Below are 20,642 nucleotides of genomic sequence, written 5' to 3'. Positions count from 1 at the left end.
GTGTAAAAAAAAAATCAGTGGGTGTTGCAGTGGAACGCCAACCACAACACCCACTGCCCACCTCTTTCACGCTAAGTATTGCACGAAAGGGGGTCTAATTTGCAAAGCAGCGTTAAGCCAGAGTAAGTGGTTCAACGCTGCCTTGTACATAAGGCGAAGCCCATATTGCCACGGGAACATCGCAAAAAGTGACGCTCCCATGGGGATAGGGGCTTGTAAATATGCCCCAAACATTGTTAGTAATTCGAGTTTTTCTTTTGTGTTCACCTGTGTTTATTTTGTTCAAATTACTGTTTTAATGTTTGAAATTTAAATCCTACAAATTGCTTGGGGGTCCCCGGCTTCCGGTGGTGACTCAATGGGGCTCCACAGGAGTCAAAAGTTTGGGAACCACTGTTCTATTGGGTTCATTCTCCAGCTCCTTTCTAATTTCCTACAAGATTGTTTGAGCTCCCTTAGTTTTTCAGAGAACCCGGGTGCTGTTTTTGGAGTGGATTTTGCTATTTAAAGTTTTTTGGGGGGCTAACGTGTCCAGAGAGCTTTGAATCCATAGGTTGAAGTTGTTATTTGCCTTTTCTAGGTCGGAGCTAGTGGGCGGTGTGGTATTTCCCAGGAGATTTGACCATTGGCTGGCAGAAAGATTAGTCCATTTCCTTTCTTGTATCCTAGTGGCTCTCTCAGAGGGGATAAAGGCGGGAGTTTCCCAGGTTAAAGGGATCAGTGAATGGTCGGTCCAGGGAATAGGAGTATCAACCAGAAGGTTCGGTGCGTTATTAAGCACCGGATCCAAAAGATGACCTTTTATATGAGTGGATGTGAAGCCTTTCTGAATAATTTGAAGTGCTGATAGGCCACATAGAAGATCTTTGGCCATGTTGTCGAAGGGGTCGTCCAGATGGATATTAAGATCCCCCAAGATCGTGTAATTATATACAACCTTAGAACACTTTTTGGTACAGTTTTGCAGACTAGCCCCCGATGTCCATGCTGAAGTTGTTTTTCTAGATGCCAAGGAGGCATTTGAATCTGTTGAATGGAAATGTATGTTTACGGTGTTGGCTAAAATTGGGGGTCAGTGATACATTTCTTAAGTAGACTTGTCTTTTATACGCTGACCATACAGCCCATATTGGCCTGAATGGTGCAATAACTGCTTCTATGCCCATAAGCAGAGGAACTCACCAAGGGTGCTAGAGTTTACCAGTGCTCTATGACATAGTAGCAGATGCACTGGCATGAACACCGACTAAATCAATGCAACAAACAAGTTTCTTATCTTTGTTAACGATCTTTCTGGTACATGCTCCATCTAACTGCAGATTCATCATCTTGTGGTTTTTCCACAGGCATCAGACTGGATCTGGAAACTTCTAGAGCATACGTGCGAACGTCAGTTGCTTTCTTAGGCTCTTCTAGTCCCCAGATGTAGAGTAGATCGGCACATAGGTATGATCCGTGTGCAGATCTCTAGACTGGGAACTTTTTAGATGAAAAAGATTCCAGGTCACAGAACAGGAGGGAGGTTGGAGGGTTAGTGAGGAATCTGCAGTTAGATTATCTACCAGAAAGATTACTGAAGGTAAGTAATTTGTTCTTTTGATGAATTCTTCTAACTGCAGATTCCTCATCTAGTGAACAGATACCATAGTAGTACAGCTCATGGTGGTGGGTACGTGAACAGGCTCATATCAAAAGTTCCTGCTGCACTGAGTAGGCAAAATGCCCCTCTCGATGGACCAGAGTGTTGAGACAGTAGTGCTTTGTAAACTTGTGTACCGATGTCCATGTAGTCACTTGAGGGATGTGCAGGACAGGCACTCCACGTTCTAACGCAGTGGTAGCAGTTGTGGCCCTGGTGGAATAAGCCCACAAGCCATCTGGGGCCTGCTTCTTCGCTAGTGAGTAGCAGATCTTTATGCAGAAAACAAATAATTGGGAGATGTTCTGCACTGCCTTGCCCTTATTTGCTCCGGAGAACCCTACAAAGAGCTGATAGTCTACTCGATGTTCCCTGTTACAAGCGATATAGAAATGTAATGCTCTTTTACGATGGACATCTCCTTACAGGGATGAGGTGGAGCAAAAACATCCCGGAAGGTTAACAGCCTGGCTCACATGAAAAGGAGTAACCACGCTTGGCAGAAACCCATCAGGGAAGAAGGTTATATAAGATGGCTTGACAGAAAGAGCTTGAAGCTCACTCACACGTTTAGCCGATGTTTGGGCGAATAGAAAGACCGTCTTCAAGGTCAGAAGTGTCAAGGGACAACTGTGCAGCACCTCAAAATGGGTGCACATTAAGAAGGTGAAGTTAACATCTCAATGAAGCATCAAAAAGGGTTTTGGTGGGTATACGTGTTGTAAAGCTCTCAAGCATCTCTTCACACTGGGTTTTAAAATAGCAAAGGCTGATCCAGCGACCACAAGAAAGCAAAAAGAACAGATAAATAGCCCTAACCATGCCCAAAGCAAGTCCTTGCTGGGCTAGAGACAGTGCAAATAATAAAACTTCAGACAACTTAGTCTGTAATGGCTCGTTTGTCAGGTACCACACCAATACACAAATTTGTTCCAATGACTGGCATATACTGATTTTGTGGAGGGAGGCCTTACCGCCACGAAGACATCATCGACCTCAGTGTGCAGGTCGAAGGAGGTCAACTGTTGCCACTCAATCTCCAAGCATGGAAATGCAAATTGTGCAGGAAGGCATAAAGGAGCCCTCTAGCACTCTAGGTCGAAAGCGTCTTCAAGTGAGAGGTGCTTTGGAAACTCCAACACACACAAGGGCCAATATTGTGTGATTACGGCTGCAGCAATGAATAAATAAATACATTGCTGGAAGATGGCCTGTGCCACCTCCGGGCGCAACTGCCATTCTTGCTCAGCTAGTCTTTTGCAGCTGAGTCTGTGTGCCCTGGAGGTTAAAGAATCCACCAGGTGGTTCACCAACAAGGAAATTCCTTGCCGGGTCAACAATTTCAAGACCTCTTGGCAAAGGACTCAAGAGCCCACCCCACCCTGCTTGTTGCAGTACCAGATGGCAGTGGTGTTGTCCTTGAGCTACTGCACCAGCCTTCCTTTGATTGCGAGCAAGAAGGCCTCCAACGCCAAGGGAATCATTTTCAAATTTAACATACTGAAGTGGAGTCGAGTCTCCGCTGGAGACCAAAGACCTCTATCCCCACCTCTCCTAAATGGCCTTTCCAACCCAGAAGTACTGCAGCTGTGAACACTGTTACCTCTGGGCAAGTTAGGAAGAGGGCCACCACTAACCCAATTGTAGTCCAGCAACCACCACTGCAGGTCCTTTGCAAACTCCCCCAAAAACATTTCGACAGATTTTCCTCATGTTGTGCACACAGGGATTTGAGGTCCCACTGCAGAGGCCGCTTGTACTATCTAGCATGTTTCACCTGCAGAATGCAGGCAGTCAACAATCAGAGCAGCCTCAGAGATTCTGCTCCGAGATCCAGGACAAAGGGATCATAAATGGGAGCATCAGTGAAGGAGTCAAGGGCGACTTTGATTCGACTACGCACATTGATAGTGAACCCCAACAAAGTAAGGATGTATGTCGTCGTCTGGCGACAGCGGTCAAAGTAATGGAAGACAGGTACCTCTGATGGTATGCTTCACCTCTGGCTGGAAAAAGACGCTACCTCAACCCTGCTTCTTGAGGCTGTGATTTTTAGCTATTCCACCTGAAAGTGTGGCTCCATAGATTTGAGTGGAATGTACTATGCATGCATGGAGATGATTGATTAAAAGTGAACAAGAGGAATAATTGTACACTCCTGCAATGTGAGTGAGTTGGTGCGTCTGGCTTCTGGTAAGTCTTGAGAGAGGGTTTTTTCTGTAGTTAGAAATACCGCAATTATGAAAGACTTATTTTGTTAAAGGATTTAAGACATGGGACCAAATCAGAGAACAATAACTGGCTCTCACAGCACTTGATATATACCTTTACTATCGTATGCACAGTGCTCTTGGGATATTATTGTCAGTAGCCTTGGCCAGCCGGACTCTTTTCCATTGCAGACATATCTCATACAAAATGCCAGTTCCAAACACGTTGTTTCACGATTATATGTCCTGGCTGTAAGTGCTGACTTTTCAGCCTTCCCTGAGCCAGAACACAAGCAACCCAGGACCGGTTTTGCCTTAGTAAGGGATTTTCAGTTATACCACCTTGAATAAGAGGACTGTTCCATATAGAGCAAGGTCAAAACTAATTTTCATTAACAATAGATTGGGAGGCAGCCCGAGTAACTACTACAGGCAGAGATTAATTAAAGCATTTCATCCTATACTTTTTGTATACCTCAAAATAGCTAGGTGCTTCCAAAAATGATACTGTGGATAAGACTAAAGTGTAGTTGTGGAACTGTGTACGTACTAATATCCCAATATTTCTGTATTACTGAATTATGCCAGAGTACTTCCAGTGCTGATGCTGCATGTCAGATGTTACTTTCAGGTTTGATTTACTGTTAACAGCATGCTGTACAGACTGTACAAGCCATTTATTGAGGATGTATACTAAAGTCTATTTGCATATTTTGTAAAAAAGATTTTTGTCCTTTTCTAATTTGTGATGCCTGCATTTATACTGATTGAATAAAACATAAAAAGGCAAGATTTAAGCTACATAGTTTCAACGTATATAGTCCCTCAGTTGGCCATCGATTAGTAACTCAATAATAATACCAAACATACAGACATTCTTGTGCTAGTTGCTATATATTTACATTGTTTATTTCCAACACATCCTTACAGGTTTGTTTGTTAATCATAGCCTTTATTCAATTCTCACTGTCTACAACAAACAGGTACGTACCAGAGTTCCAGTGATAAGCAAATTCATTAAATAAAATTGTATGAAAATACAAATGCACTCTTTGAGGCTAAAAACCTATTTTCCAGCATGAGCCCTTTATTCATCATGTGTTTCTTTCGTAACCCAATAATCAAGTCCAACCAGATAATATTGTCTCCTAAAAGGCGGAGTACCACCAGTCAGTATACAGTCTCCAGGAAAGTGATCATCAGTAATTGGGAAGTGGTTCCTACTAATGGCACATTGTAACTATTAATGGTATTTGCTCCTCAAACCCCTTGCAACTGCGTTCTGACTTCCTTTATAGTACAATATTCTTGGAGTTCTTTCCCATGCCAATAAACTATTCTGTCAGGAAACTACTCATACATAGAATCTATTTTAACACAGTGTCATCTTAGAGTATACTTGTTATTCATTTGGCAGTAACTTTAAAAATCATAAACTGTGAAGGATGCTGCATAAAAAATGAAAAAATACTTGGGTGTTTCCTCAGCCAACTGAATTCTTATCTGCCAATTGTCTAGGTAAGAGTAGCAGTACTTTCTCTTTTCAGTTGAAGATGAGAGTTTGCTCAAAAATAGCCTTGTAAAATCATTTGGGGCTAGATGTACGAAAGTCAGGAATAGGATTTCCTAATGACGATTTGTTTGCAATTCACAATTAGGAAATCGCTATTCCTAAAGTATGAAAATCTTATGAGTTTCATTAGCGATTTGTAGGGGGTCACACATAGACCTACTTCATGAATATTAATACGGTAGGTCACAATTTGTGACCCACTAAAATTTGGAGCCATCATAGTACCATGTTTACGATTGCTTTTAAATAAATGAATCTCTTTTATTTATTTTTCTCTAAACGCAGCCCATTTTCCTTAAAAGAAAATGGGATGAGTTTATAAAAATAAAAAATAAAATGAAACTTTGAAGTTTAATTTTTTTAAGAGCAGGCAGAGGTCCCTTGGACCACTACTTGCTCTTAAAAATATTTTTAGTTCAGTATCAAAGGGGAATGGGTGGACCCATCAAATTCACAAAATGGGTTACCACCAACTTTCAATTGGTGGTAAATTGCTAATGTGTTCTGTACGTACCATTACAATTCGGTACTAGGAAGGGACGTCCTTAACATGCTCCTTCCATGTACCGAATCGCAAAACACAAATGACGATTCAGGAACAAGATACCGAATCGAAAGGAACGTGGCTTGGTCGACGATAATGGTGGACGCGTGAGCTGAGAGCTACGCATCAGCCCGCAATTTATCCTCAGTAATCATACAGCCGAGGCCGACCTGCACTTTACTAGATACCTAGTAGGGGGCCCTGTGTTGAGGAGCGTGCCCATGCAACGATTGGAGGCTGCCGGTGCTACAGGTCGGGAGCGGCGGCCTGCGGAAAGAAGCGAGTATCGGAGGCAGCAGCAATGGCGACGAGGGCGGTTTACGGAGAGCTGGTGAGCCGCCCGGAAGTGGGGCTGAACTCCGGGCGATAGACTGCTGCAGCCCCTGGGGTCTGGCGAGTGTTGGGTGGGGAGGAGAAGCGGCGGGGACACCTGCAGACAGCGACTGAGACACCAAAGACGTGGCTGGGGTGCCCCAGACGGCCCCCCTCCGCCATTGAAGGGTGAAGTCGGGAGAGCGACCTGGCGAGATTGCGCATGTCGCCTGATCGGGTGGCCATAGAGGTGAGCTCCTCTGGCCCTGAATGGGCCCCCTGGTTGGTGCCTCTGACCGGGGGCAGAGTGGTTGTGCCCGGGATCTCGTTCGACAGCAGTTTGCAGCCGATTGAAGTACGCAGTTGGGACTTGGGACAAGCGGTGTCCAGCTGTAACGGGCCTGCATACCCCATCGGGTGTAGTGACGATACTTCCAGCCCTGACTTGGAACTGCAGCCATTGAGGGGACAGAGTCACGTGAGGGGCCTGGATTCGGCCACTTGCTATAGTGGAGCAAAACCTACGGCTGAGGCTGCAGCGGTGACTGGATACAAGGGCCCTGAACAGTAGCGGCTTGGTCTCTGTCACCCCAGTTCAGACATGGCCATATGCAAATCAGTCTGACCCTGTGCCTCATGGGAACAGTCCAGCCCGAACTGCCAAGCCATGCCTTCCCTGAACCGGAAACAAGCTCCGAGGACTGGTTTCTTGCATTTCAGCCGTCTTCAGCCCGGCTTGCTTAAATCCAGCGGGCATGGCTTCGCAGTTCGGGCTGGACTGTTCCCATGAGGCACAGGGTCAGACTGATTTGCATATGGCCATGTCTGAACTGGGGTGGCAGTGGGCTAAAGAACGGTGATGGATTAAACCCAGATCTGTTGACTGGGTGTGAGTGTTTGATTGGTTCAGATGCTCCCTCCATCACCACCCCCTTTTGTACCGCACTGACTGCCAGTAGGCAGCCTCAGTAATCTGCGCTCTACTGCATGTCAGATGAATCTCTGTGAGAACTATATCAGCTTGGAAAAAATGGCACCTAAAGAAAACAAAAAAAAGTGACCAGGAATTTGAGAAGTACATTAATGCCTCCATCTCTCAAATTAGACTCCAATGTCGAAATTATGGAAAACAAAAGTAACGCGTTGCAAATCTGTACCTTGGGGCAACTTCTTCAGGAAGATTTCTTAAAGGAGGACTACAGCAATAAGCAAGGTTTCTGTACTTCTCTGGAGCGCTCGAAAACATTTTCCTGAAGTGAGGTTGCAAGTGAAGTGCACCTGGATTATGATCTGAAGGATGTTTGTTATAGGTCCAATGTTATGAGTACATGTTTTGAACTGTGAGGACTTGAGAGGTTGTTCCTCCTGTACAATGTTTTCTTTAGTTTATCTCCTTCTTCTTTTTCACCCTCCCTTTCTCCAGGTAATGTGTATGGGATTGCTCTCCTGCAACTATCAAAACAGTTTTGGTGGAGCCATAACAATCTAAATAACAAAACAGCATATTATACTGTTTAGGTAGGCAGGCTATGTCTTGTTGTTTCACAATTTTATTATACCCTGTTTTACACATCTTGTATATAAATAAAGATTGAAACCCAGCAAACGAAGAGATCTACATATTTTCATAGTGTTGTTTTGAACATTAAACACTACAGGTGTAGGACTGCTACATTGGTCAGAAATAAAGTATGAAAGGTGTAGCAGGAAAAGCATTTCCAGGGAAAGCTCATTTCAGCTGGAGAAAATGAGAGTGATGAATGGAATCCTTATGGAGTTGAAACGAATTCCTCATGATGCACATTAAGCACTTCCAGTCACATCAAGTTGTTTGAGACGCTTAATAATGTCAATTTTATATGGATTTTATCACAACCTTTGGCAGTGCTAAGGTATAGATTCCAATAGCAGTGGAGCCGAAATGGTACTGAAATGCAATGCTCGCTCATGTCATCCCTTTCCTCTCTCATCCCTGTGCTTTTTTGTACTGCACGCAATAAGAATAACAAGTAACCTGGAGGCAGTGGCATTTAACCTTTGATGGAAGTCATCTGGTCTATTCATCTTTCTGTAGATTCAGTGTCTGTTCAGTGTTTCTCCAAGACAGGAGACTCCTCCGTAGTGTCATAAAGACATTGGATTAAGGCAAAAAAGGACAGCAAACACAGATTCATAATTTAGTGACATGATCTTTTGATGATTTTTTTCTCCAACCCTACCAGCAATGAAGGCATTCCCAACCAGGTGAGTATGGAGTAACTGGCACAACACCCTGCATCTAGATCACATCATTTAAAACTAAAGGTTGTATTCACGAGGATATGAGGGAGCTGGAATGGCGAGCTAGGTTTGAGTTTATGAACACTGTATTGCAGAGGACTTTATGGTTGCTTTGCTCACTATTAGTCAGTTTCAGTTTTTTCTACATTTTGAATCACAACTATAATGACTATTTAGTTGAGGTTTTTATAGGAATTGTAAGCTGCTTCATCATGAGTGTTAATGTCTCTTCGGACTGAAGAACCAAAGGTTCCCGTTAATAAAGTCCCACCTCTTCCCCCAGATTCAAGGATTGTTGGCAGCCTTCCTAAGTATATACTGTAGTAGAATGCTCAATAAATAAATAAATAAATATGTATTTCTACCAAAGACTACACTTCTTCAGCTACAACAAAATAGTATAAGTACTTAAAGGTTCCTACAAGGACAACATTTCAGTAGTCTTCATGCGCTAGAAAGGCTCACACCACACTAATAATTAGCGCTACAACAAAACCAAATTTATGAGTCAATGTTGGTCTATCTTGATGGAGTAAATATAAGTAATCATCCAGCCTGCGTATGCTTTCACAAAGTGTTACATTTGTTTAAATTCATATACAGAGTTGAAACCATCTTGCTAAGTCTTTCCAATTTAGTGACTGTTTATAAGCTTTATCAAAACACTGTCTCATATTTTAACGTGGCGATATACCTTAAAATGTTGAATTCTATTATTCTTGCTGAAATTAGCACGTAGTGTGACTGCAGGAGAGTGAGATACACTAGTGCTATAACTTTTTTTTGCAATTGAGCTAAATACCTGTGTGCCTGCTCTCGTGAAGTAAGAAGCTCATGAAGTTGTTGTACCTTCTCCTTCTGTTGACGGACAGCTACTCGGAGTAAGTCAGCTTCTCGATGAGCAGCTGTAGCTTTAAGTTCAGCCTCTTGGATTTGTTTCATCTGTAAGAATGTAAATGGGGAATGAAAATTGTAGAAAACTTTGATTGAGAAGCATACTACCTTCATTTCATTCACTAGCCCCTACAGAGCTGTAAATACATATTTTCTTTCTTGGAATAAATACTATTAGACTACTAAACTAGAAGTCCCTGAATATAGTAATCAACATTCCAAAGGACAGACCTATCTTAAACCCCAAACAATCAGTGAGGCATTTGGAACCCCATGAGAGCTTCAGCAGAAGTTGGTGCCTGACCACCTCGCACTCACACTCGCACTAGCAAACACACCTCCAAGAATTGAGGTAAAACCAGACTTCAGGGAAGAAAAAAATACATTGCAAGGTGGAGAAGGACATAAGGTTAGGAATGTCCGAATGCAGGTTCACACACAAAGTTTGGATTTTCGACCATTTTTCATGCCACAACATATGCCTCCATTCCGTTGTGCTACCACACGGAAGGAGATTGAGGGTTGGCAGGTGGGTGGTGGGGTGAAGGGGGTACCCAGGACATAAGACTACCATTAGTGAAAACAATCCGGCTCTTGACATAGCAAACAAAACTACTGTCTTGCATGTGGTGAGTCAATCAAACAAATACCTCTACAGCTTGTTGATGTAGACTTTTTGTTTCCATCTTTGCTAAAGTGTCTTCTAATTTCTTTAAGGTCTTCTTCTGTTCTTCCTCTTTAGTCAATACCAGTTTGAGCTCATTCTCAAGTCTTTGCGTTTCAGCATCCAAATGCTGGATAACAGCTTGCAGTTTGGTTTTATTATTTCTTTCCTTAAGAAGTAACTCCTTGAGTCTAACAAAACAAAACAAAACAACAACAACAACAACAAAAAAGCAACTGTGGTTACAATCATAAGCAGATATCTCAGGCACACACAACTGTCCTTCAACTGCTGAGCATACACAGCCAAGAAGGCAGACATAAAAAATAAAATCCATCTAATCACTTCTGAAAGCGGCGACATAACTTGAGATTTTAATGAGGTTCCTAACAAAATAACAAAATTAGTAATGCAAAACATGGCAAAGTTAAGAGAAAACATTTTTCACATACTAAATGTAAACGTTCAGCATTCCTGCAGACATGGCAAAATAAAACTAGTATTAGCAAAGACAACAAGTCTGGCTTTAATATGCCATTGCACGCAAACTGCATTTGTGCATTCCAGTGTGCTCATGCATTAGCACACTACAGTCAGCTCTACTGGCTTTCTGCAGGTCAGCTATCCTACATGTGAGCCATGTTGCAGGGGAGCAATGTTGTCTCTGGCCCCATGGGACCTAACCTCACAGCATTATAGAATGAACAGAAATTGTGAAAACCATGAGCATGCATGTGATGGGGAGATTTGCATACAGAGAGAGAGCGAGAGAAGGAGTCCTAGCAGGCTGGCAAGCTTCACAAGTAGAACAAGCACAAAAAGGGACTAAGGTTTGTGTTCAAACCATCCCCCGGCCTTTTTCTCTTCTGGTCTTCAGTTATGTGAGTAGTGGAGTTGGAAGCATGAAGACATAATGTCACGGTTGGTGCAGTCAGCTCTACAAAGGTATATTAATATACACTGCGCATCTTTGAAGGGAGTTTTCACTACCTTCATTGGAAAAAACCCATTTCAAGATTAAGTCCACTTGGCCTCCCATCTTACATTGTAAAGAGAGGGGTCTTTTTTCCCACAGCAGTTATTTGATTTTTAGAAGTACGCAGCAGCAGAGGGGCATCGCCACATGAATCGTGGAGGTGCACAATTGCTCTACCAGAAATTGAATACTTTAGTTTGGCATGCACTTCTACAAAATCTAATACTGAACATTATTCATGTGGGCGAACATACAATGAGAATGACACACTAAACAAGCAATGGCTGAAGGGGCTAATCCAAAGCTCATTCGCTTGGGCATTACTCACAAAAAGCCTTGGTTGCACTAAGTCAAATCAAACTTAAAGGTCAGAAGAATATTTTCGGAGCAGTATTCCAAGTAAAGCTACATACTGTGATCTCTTGGAGCATGAAGAATGCAAAAGCCCACTTTGGATTCCTACAAATAATGTTATGCCTATTCTCCATGGTATTAACACAACTCTCTGTTTATATTACAGTCACTAGTGTAAATAATGTATGCTTTATATATCTATGAGCAGGTGAATGACAATTTAAAAAGCACTTCATTTCTATAGTGTTATAATCTACAGAAAAGTCATTTCCAATTCCGTTTCCACCTGTATGCTGGCAGGATGGGAGATGGGAAACTGGGCTGGAGAATGTAACAGTGAACAAAGATGGTCTTCAGTGTAGACCTTCAGAGATACCTGCCATTGAAATAAGGATATGAACCTACTGGAAGGAATATCCATTCTAGTCATTGTTTAGAAATTGCATCCAGTGAGAGATAAGGGATAACTTGAGCACCATTTCTGAGATATAACAGTCACTATTCAGGCACAGATATAAAGAAAATTTGGGTAGCTAATTAGTGAATACATGCACCAAAACATCCGGATCTACATATTTTCATAAATGTTGTGTGTATCGCATACTACAACTGACAAATGTCAGTGGCTTTGCACGTTTAAACCATAACTCTGTTTTCAACAGTTTTTTCTAGTGCTTTTTTTTAATGATTTTCTTTTTTACAATTACAATCGTTACCCAAACTCTATTTTGCAATGGTAATTGGCTACCGGAAAGGTGCTGGGTCACGCTCTATGCCCAACTCTTGATGCGCATAGCCAGCGGCAGTTTATAGCGACGGTTGTCTGCTTTCAGGGGGTTGCATACAGGGCCTTGTTTGCACATATGTCCTGCATCCAACCCCAAATGTGCTTAGCGGGATCTAGTAACAAAGCCTGGCCTCAAGGAACCTCCTGCAGTCGTGGACAGGATGCGGGCACGGTGGGTGTTGTCGGACCACTGGGAGTTAGACTGTAGCCTTGGAAGATCATAATTAGACAACTGAACAGAGAAATATATTACATTTGTATTTCAAAGAAAGAACTTTGCTTCATTTCAGATGTTCGCAAACACTTAAATGAACAGACACACAAACTGGACCCAAGATGCATTACAATCGACATGGTCAAAGGCCACACCTTAGCAGATTTCAAATATAAATCCTATTACACACCCTAGTCCACATTGAACATATACGGTATATCTGATTGATAACTTGAGTTTATAACTGAATCTACCTATTTTTCAGCTGCCAGGAATTCACAAAGGGATTACTGGCATGCCTAAATCCATTTATGAGTGCAGAGTTCTTTGCACCTGTAAATCTCATTCAAAGAATGTGAAAATGAGCATTTCAAAGCTAGATTAACTTTGGAAGGTTTTAAATGCACAAACATGTATATTTAGGGGCATTACTAATCTCCACATAACTTCCTTTACACTCTGGAAATGGTAGGGTTTTTACTCCAGCCAAGAGCTAGTGTGAATCTCTTTCCAGGGTGGGAAGGGATCACTCCCGTATTAGCAGGGGTGTAGGTGGAGGGGCTTTCTCCACAAACATTTTCCTATGGGAGACAAATAAAAAGATTGCCTTTAAGCATCATATTCTTGCCAAATAAGAACTCCACACAGTCCAAACAGGAATCCAGAAAGCAATGCAACATGATCTTCCCAGAAGAATGCCTGGAAACCTGTGCATTGCACAGCTTACAAGCCATACTTTTAACATTGGTGAATGCTAGACTGAGGTGCAGATGCCAATCCGTAATTTCATGAATTTGTGAATCAGACGTGTGGAGTGTAAAACAACAAACCCGGAGGTTCATCAACACAAAAACAAATTAGTTTGAGAATATAAAAGTACATGGAAAGTATAAAAACAATTATCTATTTTTAAACAAATGTTGTGGTCGACAAGGAACTAGGTGCTAGGGGATCAGGTAGTAGCTGCTCTGCGAGGAAAGGTTTTTTGAAGTATTTTATTCACTCACTGTTACATAAAAAACAATGGTTGCAGAGAATATCTTCCCACTCATCACATGTAGCACCCGAGCGAAGGGAGGCCTGACAGATGCTGCAGACTAGAAATGTAATGACACTGAAGTTATCTGCACAACTTATCAGGCGGATTGTGCATAATCAGTAGCAAGGTTTTAAGCTTGAATGTTTACACATTTCTGTATTGTTGTATGCAGGGAACTTTCTTTGGCACATATTGTCCTCTCTTTGGCCACCAAATGGATTAGAAGAGAAAAGGGATTGCACTGAAAATCTATATGCAAGACTGTCTTTATGAACCTTATGTTACATAGTTAACAACTGTGAATGTATACTTCTGGTTTAGACTCACTTCCTACTGAATAGGTCTTTTATGACTTGCTAATACGTTTGGAGCTGTTTGACGGATCTGCATATTTATCAGACAATTATTAAACATGACTACGTTTTGAGATATTAAGTTACATATAGATACGTCTTTACCCAGATTATGGCCATTTGCTGTAGGTGTGCATCTCTTCAGTAGGCTTTGAAGGGTTAATCATTTGAATATTCTTACCATAAATTTACAGACCATTTTTTTAAACAGACAAATCTCATTCAGCATCAGTGGGGGTTCATGGACTCTTTCAGTACTTGTGGACCCATGCAATCCGATGAGTTGGGCTCAACAAAACAGTTTGTTAATGTCACCAGATGTGGGACTTAGAACCAGCAGAGCGAAAAAACATAAATGTATGAAGTACATGGTCTCTTTCAGCATTTGTGGACCAATGCAATCTGATGAGCTGGGCTCAACAACAAAAAGTTCTGTCATTGCCACCAGATGCGGGACTAGGAAACTAAATAGCACAAAAAATAAATGTACAAAATATAGGGGATAAGAGAAGGGGGAGTAAGAAAATAAACACAAAAACATTCTTTGATTGTATTCTGTTAGAAAGGTCTGCAAATAGCCTTAGCTTGTTGTACCAAAATGTTACTTTTGTAGATTAGAATTTCCAGTGAAATGAATACGAGTGAATAGCTCTGGTTCAGATAAAATACATAATAACCCATTGCAGTGCAAAACTGAGCACTATTATTCTAAAATCATCCATACTCAACATAAATCCCTTCTACATTAAGTCCAGGACAAATCTCATACTATATGGTGACTTGTAACTCACTTTTAGTTCCATGTTGCACGAGCTGCAAAAAAGACAATTCTCAATTTGATCATCTGTACCTCTATTTGACACCTATTAATTTTATTATATCCAGGCAAACACTCAAAACATTCTATCACTACATTCCTCTTACAATGCAGATATCTACCACTGGTCTGTATTATAGAGTTTAAGTCACATTAACTATGGGATAAGTGGTACACAGGCGTTAAGGATGCTACTCTTGGAAGTACCATCTTGCATCCAAAAATGTTATTTATTTTGGAGTCCACTAAGGAAAGCCAGAGGTGCAACGTCTAGGAATTGGCTTATACAACCTGCCATGGTACTTAACAGGCAGAGAGCCAGAGACCGAAGTAGTGCAAAACCAGCATTATTATAGTCTCCGATGCGCCCTCTGTCAAGCTGCAAATGTCGACTAACCAGGATATGTTCCTTAAAAGAATTCTTTTTTTTTTATATACGCAACAGAACAAAATCCAGTGCATCTCAGCATGAATACACAATAGCCATGTACAACAAACAGCATAATCCGGCTCTAGGGAATGATGGTACATCATCTTATTGCCATATATAAGGGAACATGTACGTATACATTTAGAGGGCAGCAAGAACATTAAAAAGGTAGCAAATTCAACCTCTTGCCCCATATCCTCTGGAACTTTCTTGGACACCCCTCGGGCCTCGAACAGGGGTTCTTCTTGGGTGGCGCACCAATCCACCCCTCGTCCCCACTTCTGCAGGGTAGGGGGTCTGAGGCTTGCCCATGCCGCCGCTATGTCACATTTGGCAAATGCAAGAGCTGTGCCCAAAAAGAGCTTGTCGGCTCTAGAGCCGTTTCAGCCATCCAAGACACCAAGGAGCAGGCGCATGGGGTCGTGGGGAACCTGCCAGCCTAGGGTCTGGGTAAGCTCTGCTTCTATACTGGACCAAAACGAAACAAGGGCTGGGCAGGTCCACACCATGTGAAAAAAATCTGCTGGGGCCTGACCACAGCGAGCACAATCGGGGGAAGGGCGCAATCGTGCCCTTACTTTGGTGATGTAGGCTGTGTGAAGGTAGTATAGTTGGATGAGGCAAAGCTTGGAGGAGGTCGTAAGGGTTTTGGGGGCCATAAGGGCGTCCCGCCAATCCGCTTATTCCAGGGGGCCCAGCCATCCCTCCCAGCGGGCTCAGACTGTATCCAGGTTGGTAGGGGTGTTGTTAATCAGAGATCGGTACATCCTCGAGACCCCTCCCCACCCCAGGTCTCCCATAAGTACCTGAGCCTCTAGTAGGCTGAATTCGGGTATTGATGTACTGGGGGGATATGTGCCGTGAGTGCGTGGCCGAACGTGATCTCCCACCCAAACATCCCCAAGGAGAGAGATTCCAATGTGGTCCCAGGACCGAAAGCCCATGAGGGAGGACGTCACTCGGAGCCATGTGCCCTGCCAAAGGGGTGTGTGTTGAGTAAGTCGCATATCCCACGGGTGTGCTGGAGGGCGGAACGCCAAGCCCCAGATCTGATTTAGTGATCGGGGGAGTGTGAGCGGTATAGGAGCGCCGTAGAGAAAGGCATGCAGTTGTGAGAAGTCCATGTACCGAAGCTCCGTTCGGTAGGCCGGGTCCGACCAGCTTCCTGTATACCAATCATGGACTACGAGGAGTCTAGTTGCTAAGTGATAAAGGTGTAAATTAGTCACTCCCATGCCGCCGTCGAAGGGCGGGATCATACATTGAGCCAGGGCAATGCGCGATCTCCCATGCACCCAAAGGAATCTGGTGAGAGCTCCGTCAAAATCTCCGAATCAACTCCCTGGAAGGTGGAGGGTAATGTTTTGGAGGATATAAAGGAAGCGAGGGAGAATCATCATTTTAAAAAGGGCGCTACAGGCTAGGGGATTAAGCGGCAGAGCTTGCCAGCGTTTAAGATCAGTTTTGGCTTTGGAGATCAGGGGATTGATATTCAGAGCCCATTCCAACTCAGGTAGGAGGTCTATCCAAATTCCCAGGTATTTAAAGGGCTATCTCCTAATGGGAATGGTGGATTGCCACTCGAAGCAGGCTCTCGATATGTGGAGAGGGACAAGGGTGGATTTGGCAGGGTTAAGTCGGAGTTCGGAAATGCTTTCGTAGGTTTGAAGTATCTCTAGACAGCGGGGACCGGAATGCTCTGGGTCGGCCATAAAAAGAAGGACATCATCAGTTGGAGAACCTCTGCCAAGTAAGACCAATCGACCGTGTCAAAGGCCTTTTCAAAGTCCATTAGCAATAGAGCAAGGTACGGGGCAGATGTTGGCGGTGGGTCAGAGCGAGGTGCAGACACGGTATAAAGTGCCGAGTACCTTGCAACGGCATAAAGCCGCATTGGCCGGGGGAGTAGTTTATGGAGGAGGGGTCGAAGACGCTGGGCTAACACCATTGCAAAAAGTTTAATTTCGGTATTTATAAGGGAGATTGGGCGGTAATCCCTGCAGGAAGGTGAAGGTGGCTGGGTCTTTGGGATAACGATAATGGTGGATAAGTCCATCTCGGGGGGGAAGGCGCCCTTCTCGGCCACATTTAGGAAGAGCTCAGTGAGATGAGGGACGTCGTGAATCTCATCTGAGGTAAGGGGGAGGTCTAACTCCTTTGATGCCACCTTGGTCAGGCAGGGAAGACGGGCGTCCGCTCTCTCCAGCACAGCCGACAGGGAGGCTTCCAGGACCTGGGCAGAGTAAAGGTGGGAATAGTAAGCAGCACCGTCTGGGCGATGGCTCGCGACGTGTAGTGAGAGGTACCGGTAGAGTCAGGGATGATTCTATGGGCTCTGGGGTAGGAGACCAAGTTGTGGAGCAGCTTCCCATTTTTATCCCCACAACCATAGATGCGTGCCACGGAAGAGCGCCACATCATCTTGGCCGACTCCAAAGAGATGTTATGGATTTCATCTCTAAGGGCTGCCAAACTGCCTAGAGGAGCGAGCATCAGATGTATCCGTAGAAGCCATTTCCAGCTGTAGGGCTTGCGCTTCCAACTGAGCCAAACAGGCAGTCTGCTCATTCCGCTTCGAGTGCACCAAACCTCTAGCCACCCCAAGGAGAGTTGCCTTGCCGGCCTCCCATAACACGCCCGGGGAAGAGACCGACCAATGATTGACGCAGAAGTATTGCTGGAGCTCCAACCCAAGCGCATCCCTGAACTGCTGGTCCTGGAGAAACCAGGCATTTAATCACCATATTGGTCGTGCGGCCGTCCTTGATCCCCAAAGGCGTAAGGAGAGGGGTGAGTGGTCTAACAGTCCGCGAGGGAGAATCAAAACATGGGAGATGAGATGGCAATCAAGTGCAGGAAGGAGAAACAAGTTGATGCGAGAGTGGGTGTGGTGGGCCGCGGAGGTGTGGGTAAATGGTCTGTCCCGGGGGTGCCAGATCCGCCAGGCATCACAAAGGCCAAGAGCTCTGCTCCAGTCAGAGAGTTTGGAGGCATGGGGCAGTCGTGTCGTGGATGGGGCACCAGTCGAGTCAAGTTGCGGCTGTAAGACTGCATTACAGTCACTCCCTATGATGGTCTGTCCCTGGGGTAGGGCTGAAATAGTCTCAGTGAGGCAGCGCAGGGTCTGGGAAAGCACAGCGGGGGAACATAGACTGAGGCAAAATTGATGGAGGCCCTTAAGAGTTCCAGAGACGGTCACATACCGCCCCTGGGAGTCAGTTCTGATCTGTGTGGTGGGGGTAAAGGGGAGACCTCTCCGCAGTATCACAGCCACCCCCCGGACTCCACGACTGAAGCCGGAGTGCCACACCCTATCAAAGCCACATCGAGCCAGGAAAGGGCACTGGCTACCCAGGAGATGAGTCTCCTGGAGCAAGAGGACATCAGACGCGTGGCGCTGGGCGGATTTGAGAACGGTGGTGCGCTTAATACGATTCAACATGTCATTCACTTTCCAAGACAGAACGTGTAACGACCTGTCTGTGTTAGTCATCTAGATCAAGCATGGGACATGGGGTGGGGTTGGACAAGGGAAGATGTGCACCCTCCAATGAGCGTTATTGCCATGCCGTGTCAGGGGTGGGGCCCGCGCTGGATGCTGTTGAGAATGTTGCTGGTGGATTCGTAGAACTTTGACAAGACGCTGCGTAAAACTATGGAACTGTGGCTCATGTGGAACTATGAGCAGAACCTGTTGTGGAGCGGGAGCTCCAACTCCATGCCAACCCTTCCCAACTTCCCCCACCTTACACTTCTGAAACTAAAGCATCTGTCGCCCTAAGGAAGGAACAAAAAGCAAAACAACTTAAGAGTAACAATAGCTAAGCTAAAGCGTTTAGCGGGGTAATGCGTGGCATGGGCTGACCCTTCTGTTTCGTCGGATAATCTAATATCATCAGTGCGTAGAAAGTTTAAGTTTGGGAGGAGGAGGAGGCACCGTAGAGGGAAGCGGCTGAGGCAAGGAGGGGGAGGGCGGGGCCCTCAAGGGCCGCTCCTCCGTAAGCCAAGTCCAGGCCGCTTGGGGCGACTCGAAGAAAATCGCTTTTTCCTGAAAAATAACACTGAGGTGCGCTGGAAAAAGGGGGCCATACCGTAGTCCGAGATTGCAGAATTTTTGTTTGACCTCCGAGTATGTACGCTGTTGCGCTTGGACTTTTTCTGAATAATCAGGGAAGAGCATGATGGTCTGGTTCTGGAATTTCAAGGGGCCATGGGGCCGCGCTTCCTTAAGGATGGTGTCTCTGACCCTGAAGTTAAGAATTCTAATAATAATAGGGCGAGGTGGAGCGCCGGTAGGGGGCTTCGGGGCCAGGGAGCAGTGGGCTTGTTCGATCAAGAACCAGGCGGAGAGGGCATCACCGGGTAACCAAGACTTAAGCCGTGTTTCAATGAAAATCTCTGTCTTCCCCTGCTCTATCCCTTCAGGAAAGCCTATAACGCGGAAGTTGTTTCGCCGCGAACAATTTTCTGCGTCCTCAGCGCGCCGATATAGGTCTAAGATGCGGATTTGTAGACTGGGCTTCTGGGTTTTCAATTATCCTAGCTCATCCTCCATCGAGGAGATACGCGACTACGCCTCAGATATTCTTGCTGTGACATTTCTAAGATCCTGGCGTATGAGGGCCACGTCCACTCGGACCTCTCCAATTTTACCCTCCACCGAGGCCTGAGAGATGCTGATGGCCTGCAGGATAGTCCAAAGATCAGTGCCGGGAGCAGGAGAGGTACCAGGGATCCCTTCTCCCAGACTGTGCTCCGTAGTGGTATATTGGTCCATCTTGGTCTGGCTGTGCAAGGCAGGTATCTTCAGGTCCCTGCCCATCCTAAGCCCACCGCCAGGGCCCGGTGGGCTGTCAACGGGGAGGAAAGCGCGCCGGAGCCGTCCACAGGTGCTGCCAACCCCGGCGTAGAGCAGGGATCCTATGTCAGACCCCAGGTGCAGGGCCCGTCAAACAAAAATCACTGAGTGCAGGAGCGGCCAGCGATGGATCCAAAACCAAGGTTCAGTACAATGTGGGTATACCTCCCTCTGGGATTGGCCTACACCGCCTCAGCACTCCTCGCCTGAAACAGACGTATGGGCTCTGGGAGTAGAAACTGCGGGAACGCGAAGCAGTATCCCCTTTGCGCCCGGTAGCCCCGCCGTTGAGTGCCAGGTCGGTGGATCAGGGGGGACTTCTCCAGTCCAAAATATGGCAGTCGAAGTTTAGAGGGTCATGAATGATGGAGCACACACTCTAGCGCCAAGGCGGGGGTCGGATACAAGTCACCCTGGGTGCTACCGCTGTCCGAAGGAGAATTCTGATGACGGATCAGCGACAAACCAGCCCCGTGGTCCAACAGGAGCGGAGGTCCACTCACCGATCAACGGAAGTCAAGAGGCAGAGGAGCGCTGGGCCACAACAGAGTCAGGTAGGGGGTCCCACCAGCCAAGCCGGTGCTGGCCGATCTAGCAGCCGAAGTTTCCCTCCGCCGCCCCCAGGCGACAGCACAGCCTCAGCACACCCTAAGGGATGTCCATCAGGCAGCGGCCCTGGGGAGCTGCCTGCAGCACCC

General features: G+C 45.2%; 1 protein-coding gene across 1 annotated transcript in view; it reads right to left on the bottom strand.

The window, feature by feature from the left end:
- Positions 1-20,642, bottom strand: part of LRRCC1 (leucine rich repeat and coiled-coil centrosomal protein 1) — a 407,257-nt gene that overhangs the window by 241,396 nt on the left and 145,219 nt on the right. The window contains exons 10-11 of the mRNA XM_086965946.1: positions 10,103-10,307; positions 9,361-9,500 (exon numbers count right to left, since the gene is read on the bottom strand). Coding sequence (XP_086822072.1) covers positions 9,361-9,500; positions 10,103-10,307 — 345 coding nt within the window. The remainder of the gene's footprint in view (positions 1-9,360; positions 9,501-10,102; positions 10,308-20,642) is intronic.

Source organism: Lissotriton vulgaris, chromosome 4_1 (genome assembly GCF_964263255.1).
Source record: "Lissotriton vulgaris chromosome 4_1, aLisVul1.2, whole genome shotgun sequence".
In the NCBI taxonomy this organism is placed as follows: Eukaryota; Metazoa; Chordata; class Amphibia; order Caudata; family Salamandridae; genus Lissotriton; species Lissotriton vulgaris.
Note: the sequence above shows the minus strand (reverse complement) of the source record. Positions and strands in the feature narration are given on the sequence as shown.